Source organism: Triticum dicoccoides, chromosome 3B (assembly GCF_002162155.2).
Source record: "Triticum dicoccoides isolate Atlit2015 ecotype Zavitan chromosome 3B, WEW_v2.0, whole genome shotgun sequence".
NCBI lineage: Eukaryota > Viridiplantae > Streptophyta > Magnoliopsida > Poales > Poaceae > Triticum > Triticum dicoccoides.
Window position 1 is genome coordinate 470,406,403 of NC_041385.1, and position 9,125 is coordinate 470,415,527.

At 48.9% G+C, this 9,125-nt stretch overlaps 1 protein-coding gene across 4 annotated transcripts; it reads right to left on the reverse strand.

Annotated features, from left to right (window-relative positions):
* Positions 1-2,109: 2,109 nt before the first annotated feature.
* On the reverse strand, positions 2,110-8,662 carry LOC119276580. 4 transcript variants are annotated; one of them, XR_005136657.1, is made up of 7 exons: positions 8,391-8,662; positions 7,958-8,283; positions 7,196-7,480; positions 6,253-6,517; positions 5,454-6,144; positions 4,926-5,370; positions 2,110-3,008 (listed from the first exon to the last, which is right to left on the reverse strand). XR_005136657.1 is itself a non-coding variant. In XM_037557688.1 (7 exons), exons 3-6 carry the CDS (start codon positions 7,381-7,383, stop codon positions 5,922-5,924), a joined length of 573 nt encoding a protein of 190 aa, XP_037413585.1. In that variant the 5' UTR covers positions 7,384-7,480; positions 7,958-8,283; positions 8,391-8,662; the 3' UTR covers positions 4,753-5,370; positions 5,454-5,921. The 4 variants fall into 4 exon arrangements, 2 of the variants coding, with proteins under 2 accessions (XP_037413585.1, XP_037413586.1); XR_005136656.1 differs by lacking the exon at positions 2,110-3,008 and adding an exon at positions 4,663-4,850; XM_037557688.1 differs by lacking the exon at positions 2,110-3,008 and having other exon boundaries at positions 4,753-5,370; positions 5,454-5,959; positions 6,063-6,144.
* Positions 8,663-9,125: the final 463 nt, after the last annotated feature.

Sequence of the window (9,125 nt, forward strand, 5' to 3'; positions counted from 1 at the left end):
ATAACTACTAACCACACATTCAGTACTACAGATTTCTAGTCTTAGCAGATAGTTCCTTCCAAGTGCTCACACGCCAATAACCCGCAGATCACCCACTTTGTTGCAGTTGTTTCGCCTGTGACCTTCAACTCCACAATTTTTGCACCTCGCTAGTTTACGAACAGGCTTCGGCGCATCACCCCGATCGGGGCAAGTAGTCCTCTTGTGCCCTTGCACTACTAGGAAAAAGCCTAGTAGTAGCGCGGGTGCCTGCGCTACTACTACGGCGCTACAGCTAACTAGTAGTAGTAGAACGGTGCATCCCGCGCTACTACTAACTATCTGTAGCACGTGTCTGTGACCTGCGCTACTACTATTAATTTGAAAAACCAAAAAAAAAATCTCGACCCCATGACGCACGCACGTTGGCCGGGAGCAGGGAGATCTCGGCCATGACGCGTGCATCGTGGAAGCCGTCGAGGGCGACCGTGGAGGCCAGCCCGGCGTGGGCCAGGAGCTGGAGGACCTGGATCTTGGCATCGTGCGTGAGGAGCAGCACCTCGTGGCGACCGTCGCCATTGAGGTCGGCGACTAGCGACGGCGGGAGGCGGTGCACGTCGTGCTTAATCGGGAACCCGTCGTCCGACAGGTGGTACCACGCCTCCCGGAATGAGAAGTCGCCCTCGTGCTGCTGGAGGAGGAGGGGGATTAGTCAGCTAGGGTTCCGGATCGAATCAGAGAGGGGGGGAGGAGGTGGGCTGACCTGGAGCGAGAAGTAGACGGTGAAGGCGGCCAGGAGGAGGATGTCGAGGTCGCGCTTCTGCATCTTGGCGGCGGCGAGGAGCTCCGGCAACCGCCCACCGAAGGGATCTCGAAGAGGAAGGGGGGAAGAAAGCAGAGTGTACCAGCAGCGGCCACCGTTGGAGTATGAGGGAGAGACGAGGAAAGTGAGAGAGGGGGAAAGTGAGGGAGAGAGGAGGGATTAGGACGAGGATATGGGGATTTCACCTACCTCGTACTTAGTAGTAGCGAGGGGTATAAAACCGCGCTACTACTATCAACTTAGTAGTAGTGCGGGTTTGTACCCCTCGCTACTACTATGGCATGTCGTGGAGTGAATTGCAAAAAACCACCACATTTGGGGCTTCATCTGCGGAAAACCACCGGGTCCCTAATCATTTGCAAAAATCACCGCACATTCAGTAAACATTTTGCAGTTTGCACTGAACATGTGATTTAGCCCATTTAATCACTTTCTGACATGTGGGGCCGGACTGTAAGGAGCTGACCTGGCAAAATAATCACACACACACCCCTAGTAGATTTTAGAAAAAGCAATCAGCCCCTGGACCATGCCCGGCAGAGCCCGGCTCCCGTCGCCGCCGCCGGAAGACGCCCACCGACCGGGCGGTCGCGGAAACGAGGAGGAGTCTGTGTAGCAGCGGGTGGGCACACCGGCCGGCGGCCACTCCGCAACCATGAGGGCCAGCAGCGCACTGTCGTCGTCGGGGAGCCGTAGCTCCTGTGCAGCGTCCGCGGTGTGGACTGCGCGGAGGCGGCCGCCCGGGAGCTCGGCCTTCTAGCCACGGCGGCGCCCGCCGGGATGCCGTGGCCACACCTCGGTCTTCTACCAGGGAAGCCCAGCGCCGCTTGACGCCGTGGATGCGGTCCAACCTTCATGCGCTTCGGCCGCCGCCGCCGGTGGCTCCGCCCGTCTCTGGCGCCTCCTCCCCTCCTCCTACACCCCACTCTGCCCTTGCTCGCGCAGCGGAGCGTCCACGCCCGCAAGAGAGCCCCTCCGACCGGACTTCCCCGCAGCTCACCGCCGCCAGTTCACCGGGCACCACCGCAGCCCCCTCTCCCTCTCCTTCCTCCCCTGTCTCTCACGCAGCTCCCCCCCTCTCTCTCTCCAGGACGCTGGCCGAAGCCGGATCCACCGCCAGCCATTAGCCGCAACTGCCGGGAACAAGCTCTCCTGTACACGCCAGTTATGAGCTCGTACAGGCGCACAGCGCCACGACCATTCCCGGTGAGTGTGGAGCGAGGAAGGAGATGCCCTCCGTGGGGAAGGGGGAGGGGCTTGATTGCTTTTTTTATTAAGATCCACAGAGGTATATGTCAATTTGTTGCCAAATCAGCTCCTTACATTCCGGCCCCACTTGTCAGAAAGTGAATAAACGGGCTAAATCACCTGATTAGTGCTCTTTGCAAAATGTTTACTGAATGTGCGGTGATTTTTGCAAATGATTAGGGACCCGGTGGTTTTTCGCAGATGAAGCCCCAAATGTGGTGGCTTTTTGCAATTCCTTACCGTCCTGGGAGACCGCTTAGTATTAGCGCGGGTTAAAAACCTGTGCTACTAGTATCAACTTAGTAGTAGCGAGGGGTAGAAACACATGCTACTAATAAGGAGCAGTAGCGAGGGTTATAGACCCTCGCTACTAGTAAGCGTCTGCCTATAAGCTTTTCCCTAGTAGTGTTGCTGCCGACATATGCTACAGAACCTGGTCCGCTTGCTGAGCTCCTCGTACGGTGCCTTCTCACGGCTAGTTGTCGGGCGCCCAATTTCTTTCCTTTTCTTTGGCGCCAACAAACCACTGGTCTGTTCCCACTCTCATTTGCAGAAGTAGCATCATCATTCACAATCCCGAAGCTTGCACCTCCACTTGCTGCAACAACTGTCGTATGTGCAGCAAGCTGGTCAGCATTCACATGGATATTAACACCATCTCCATGCTGACCAACCATGTCCTCCAGTCCCAGCCCATCCCTTATTTCCGAAAATGGTTCCATTTGGACGATGCAATCCTAGATGAAAGTCATGAATTTCTCATATGCTTCCACACTTGCATCGCCCATCCGAACCAACTCCATGGCATGCATATACATATTGAAATGCCTGAAGCTGAACGGATTTTTGTGAGCATTATCTTTCTGATATTGAGTAAGGTGAGCTGGCAGTATGTCCCGTGCGTCCCTGGTCTATCGCTTCACAATGTGTTTCTGCGGTATCTCTGTAACACCAGCACCTGCAACGATCAGTTTTGCTCTCTTAGTACACAACAGATTGCACACACTGTATGCATATCTACAGTAAGAGATGCTTAATTTTCAGCAGTTACCATACCTTCACAACATTGGCTGCAAAGTAGCCCCATGTGTGCAAATTACCCGCACTCACAGGCGAATTCATCACCTCCTTCAAGAACAGTTACCTTATATGACACCCTACACCACTTCTCTCTCCTAGCAGCCTCGGTATGAATGGCAAGCACTAGTAGAAAAGGGGGCATCAGTCCCGGTTCGTAAGGGCCTTTAGTCCTGGTTTAATGAACCGGGACTAAAGGGTCGGGACTAATGCCTCCCCCTTTAGTCCCGGTTCTAACACGAACCGGGACTAAAGGTCGCGGCCACGTGGAGCTCCACCTTTAGTCCCGGTTGGTAACACCAACCGGGACTAAAGGAAATTTTATGATTTGTTACCAACCGGGACTAAAGGAAATTATATGATTTTTTGTTTTGAATTTTTTTTTTGATTTTTTTTTATTTTCAAATTTCTGAATTATTTTAACCTCTAATCTCTAATCACCACCCCTCATCACTGCTCAATTTATCCTCTAATCTCTAATCACCCCTCATCATTCCAAATCATCTAACTTCCCAAACGGTCACCCATCCTCCCACTCCCCCAGCCTGAGCACGCTTAACTTCCGGGTTTTATTCTCCCTCGTTTCCAAGTCTGCACTTGTTGTTTTCCTGACAATAGTAAGATGTCAATCCTATTAACCCTCAGGAATTTTGCTTCAGCATGAAGTGACACATTTCATTGTTTGAGTTTGAAACTATTGTTTTAAAAAACAATAATTATTTAGTAACACTAATATTTCTTGAATAATTAGTTTGACCAATGTTTGACCATTGTTTGACCACAGTTTGACCAGATTTGACCAAAATTCAAAATAACTGAAATAATTATTTAGTAACACTAATATTCTAGAATAATTAGTTTGACCATTGTTTGACCACAGTTTGAATTTTTTTCGATTTTTTCCACTCTAGATCTCAAAAGCCCCGTAACTTTTTTTCTGTTAGGTTTTTGAGGATTTTGAAAATGTTTAGCGGGGTTCCCCAGTTAAATTTGGATGTAACTTTTCGAGTAGATGATTTTTCATATAAAAAACTTTTTCATCCGAGTTCGTATGCAAAAGTTATGCCCATTTTACTAAATTTTAGAGAGATTTTGCAAATACAGTTGAAATTCATATTTGTAAATTTTCCCAACAACTAGACCATATATCACATGGGAAACTTATTTTCTTTTATTTTTTTGACATTTTCATCATTTTCTTTTATTTTTTAAAAAACTAAAAAGGCGATCCAGGGGGTGGAGTTTGAAAATGGGACCTTTAGTACCGGTTCGTGCCATGAACCGGTACTAATGCCTCAAACTCCATTAGTACCGGTTCGTGGCACGAACCGGGACTAAAGGTCTAACCCTTTAGTCCCGGTTGGTGCCACGAACCGAGACTAATGGGCATCGCACCCTTTACTCTCGGTTCGTGGCACCAACCGGGACTAAAAGGTCCAGACAAACCGGGACAAATGGCCCACATGGCCCCTGGGCACACGAACCGGGACTAATGCCCCCATTAGTCCCGGTTCTAGACTGAACCAGGACTAATGGGCTAACCCGGGGTGGACCAAAACCCTCTTTTCTACTAGTGAAGATACAGTTTTCCTTTCTCAAGCTCCTCCACTTGGTATGCGCCGCACTCATAAAGAATATGTCCAAACTGCTCAAACATAGCTCGAGTGTATATCTTACTAGCATGTCTCTCTATAGCTAAGTTTGCTATGTACAGTGGTCTACCCTGAAACATAGATGCATCAAATCAGTGACCATGTTACTACCACACATCTAGTTGCAATTATCAAATATGACTTACTATCCGTGCCCGCTTCTCCTCGTAGTTCTCCTCAGCTTCCCTGTCAAATTGAAGTCTCATGTATTTCTTCACAAACATATGCATGGGACAACCGGGCGGTACATAGTTCTTCAACATGTGGTTTGCGCTTTCTCATCTTAGCACAGAAAACACCTTTAAAATAAGGCTTCGCCCACTTGTGTCTTATATAAATGATACAGCTGCCTCATGTAGTCGTGGGTCTTCAAATTATATTTCTCCACCAATATCTTCCAAGCTTCCTCAAATTCATCGATTGTAAGCATGTGATTTACTACCTTGTGGAATTCTATCCTGAACTCGCTATTCTTCGAGTACAACGAACCAAGTGATTCTTTTGCCTTCTTCAGCACATGCCACTTGCACCAACGGTGTGCCGTTTGAGGCATCACATTTTTAATGGCGACCTCCATAGCCCGGCATTGATCTGCACAACATCACACACCCCTGTTAGACAACAATGATCAGAAACCATTGGCACAGATAGTTTTTTAGAACATGGCATCACACCTATTAGAATTGTCTTGGGTGCAGTACCCCCCATCATCCTAATGAATTCTGTGAAAACCCACTCAAATGTCTCGACCTTTTCATCACGGACAAGAACACCGGCCAGGGTGATGCTCTAAAAATGATTATTCACACCCACAAACAGACCAAATGGCATGTTGTACAGGTCTGTTCCGTATGTCGTATCGAAGGTGACAACATCTCCAAAGAATGTGTGCTGCAACCTGCTGCTCCCATTTGCCCACATAAGAGTTGTTATCCAACCATCCTGGTCTGCCTGTACACGATAGGTGAAGTGAGGATTTCTTGAGCCCAGATCTGCGAACACCTCCATGGTCTTCCTCACATCATCCTCTAACTGCTCTCTACTGATTTTACCACACAAATTTTTCAGAGCTCTTTTTGTGAAAGGCACCCTTTCCATTGAACCAAAGAAGCTTCCAATTATGTTGTGTACTTTGGCTAGATTCACATTGTTCTGTCGCAATTGCTCCACCAAGTCTCTGCTGTAAGCATCAATGTGATTGTGTGAAGGCAAGTGTATTGTCTGTCCATATGTGGGAGATAGCGAATGGTTGTGCTATTCACGATGCTCAACTATGTACCAACCATTGTCCTTTGTGCGAAGCAGTCTTATTAATGTCGGGCATTCACATCGGCATGATCTTGTGTTTTCCACACCCGGTTTACCCTGCAGAAACCAGTAATACAAGCATAGACGAGTCAGGTTACACGAACCCCAGAAGTACAACACATGTAGGAAAATACTCCAGAAACAGAAAGTTCTAGAAATGCATACCGCACATCCGCAAACAATTTCCTGCATGCATTTTGTTCTCTCCACATTCAGCCTACTCTTCCCATATCTTATACCAAATCCCTTCTCCCACGAGCAGAGATTGTAGAAATCATAGGCCTCCCCGAGTGTATCAAAGCTTGTGCCCAGTGCTGGTACAATTACAATGCTCCCCGGCTTGTCACCAAACCCCCGAATTGCCTTCTCAAGGGCACTGGTTCGCCCAGGGCAAGGCGCCCTGCCAGGAGCAGCAGCTCCAATTCTAACCCTGCATTTCAAGGAATTTACTTCGTCATCATGATGAATGTTTAACTCGAATCTGCATTTTTTGGAAGCTTACCATATAAATTATGCTCTTCATTTTATCTGTTTTAATAGACTGCCTCAACAACACCCCAATACTGCTATGCTTTTTCTTTTTCCCAGTACATCTGCTGGTGAAGCTATGGTGTCAGGGGTAACATATACACCAGTTCTAAATGTTATCCATCCGATTTCCTTATCCATCTTTCATAATTCCTAGAATATGCAACTGAACAATGTTTACATGCCTGATCACTCTATATTCACCTTGTCTAACTAGCTAACTTATAGTCCAGCCTACATTTTCTTCTGTACCCCATGTTTTTAGGTTTCGGTATACCAGTTTTTTCAAACCAAATTTGGTATGCATCCCATGCATCAGAATTTAGTATTCGCAAAACAGAGCATCACTACTACGCCCCTCTCTTTATTAATTCGTTGCTTCCAGTTTGTGTAGCGCTGGCTGGTATGAAAACACAGAGGCATCTCCCAATAATTCGTTTGTTTTTGCATATGTGTATACATCCTAGAGCAGAACTGACCAGCTTCTACGCAAGATGCCTGCGGCTCGGTGGATTTTTAAACTACACCTAAAATCATACGAACAGTCTCCAGTGCAAGAACTAGTACACACAGAGGTTACCTGCGAGTCCAGCCAGGTGTTTTTGGATCAACCTGGCCAATAGATTTCTCAGATGCCTGCGGTTCATCATCCCCCTCCGCCGCAACTGCCCCATCCGCCGCACAGATCTGCCCGTCAACGCTTCCAGTGGCCATTGGGGACAGCTCCTCCGCTGCTGTCGCAACCGCTGGGTAATGCACCGGCTCCATGAGCAGGGACGGCGAGCACCGGCAGCACCTGGATGGGTTGCCTCCAGGTCAAACTCCGTCTTCTCGCCCTCCAGAACGCGTAGATGAATACCAGCACCTGCGCAACGCAAGAGACGAATGAACAATCCGTATGAACATGCATAAATTATTTCTGAAATGACAAAAGCAGAGCAGATTGTCCATTCTAGGTTAACAGGCGTAAATTGTTTCTAAACATGGAGTAGTTACTAGTTTGAAACAAGCAAGAACATCACAGATTGTGCAGTCTTCGCTACATGCCGAAAGAGACGACGAATACTGAATTAATGATCACTGAATAACACTGGTTTCTAGTTTAATTTGTCGACAGAACTAGAGGCGAATTGCTCGAGCAAATTTCAGCGGTAGGTACTGCTGGATTTCTCTAGCCAAAAGTAAGAACTAAGGACTCATCCGTGATCGCTGGCAGCAACGGACGGCGAGCCGGCTGACTGCTGGACTTGGCTTGCGCATACAAGCAACCACTTGAAGCGCCCCCTCCCTCCCACCTGAACCAAGCTCTCTTGGGAGAGAGGGAGAACAAGAGCTAGCTCACCTTGAGGTTGAAGGAGACGAAGGCGAGCTTCCTGCCAACCCGCCTTGCCAGGCGCGACCGCACCGTCGCCTCCTGGTCCTCCTCCACCTCACCGTCGCGGGAGGCCTGGCCCCGGCAGCGCCAGACGGAGGCCGCGGCGTGGAGGCGGGACCAGACGCCAGAGAAGAGCCCCGCTGGCGCGTTGTCGCCGGCGGCGGCCATGGAGTTGGTCGGCGGGCCAAGGGTGGGAATCGGGAGTGGAATTTCGGCTGGCTTCCGACCAATCAGAGACGTCGTCGCCCACCACTGGTAGTTGGTTGTCGTTCACCTCCTCCATCACCGCGGACCTGTAGTCCAGCAAATCCTTTCTGGATCAGGACCAGTTGCAAAATCAACAAGCATAACGGATTGGGGGCGGGGCAAGAGGACCGGGGGTGAGGGATTTTTGCCTTACCTCCTAATTGGTAGCATCAGGAACTCCAACCACGAAACTCGCCGCCGTGTACTCCTTCTTCCGCAGATCTCCGAAGGCGTCAATGGGCAACACAAGAAAGCTTGACGAGAGGTGGGAGACAGCTCCGCCGTTGGTCTCAGGAGTCATTTACTGGCTTGCCCACCACCGACTGACGGAGATTCCAGTTCCTGAGCCACGGATCAGGGAATCCGGTTACGACCCGAGCCACGGCTCAGGGAAAACCCCGTCACGGGGCCATCTGCGGGCTCCGTCACCGGCGCTGTGTACGTGGCGGCAGTATACTGTATTCCCTCCCCTCGTGATTTAACAACGGTCGGCCAGCTGGCTCAGTAATTCAACGACACACATCCCAATGCGGTATCGACTGGTCTCGATAAAGTGCTCACCTGTACTCGCGAGCAGAACAGCCGCTTCCAAAAAATCCAAGATTCAACCACAAGCTAGGAACGGTCAAGCCCGCCGTTTTGACCGCATTTTGAAACGGGCATAAAAAATTCAGAAAAAATCAAAAAATTGGAAAACCTTCGCATTGTGTCATTATATGTGACCATGTTTTCAGGAAAAATAATAAACTTGTAATACGGTAATTATTTTAAAAAAGTGTTCTCAGAAATGAGTTATCATGCGTAAAGATTCATGGCTTTCAAGCCAAATGATCAATCTTATGGCCACATTCATGGCATAGTTTGTTCAAATGATCTCATATTGTGCACG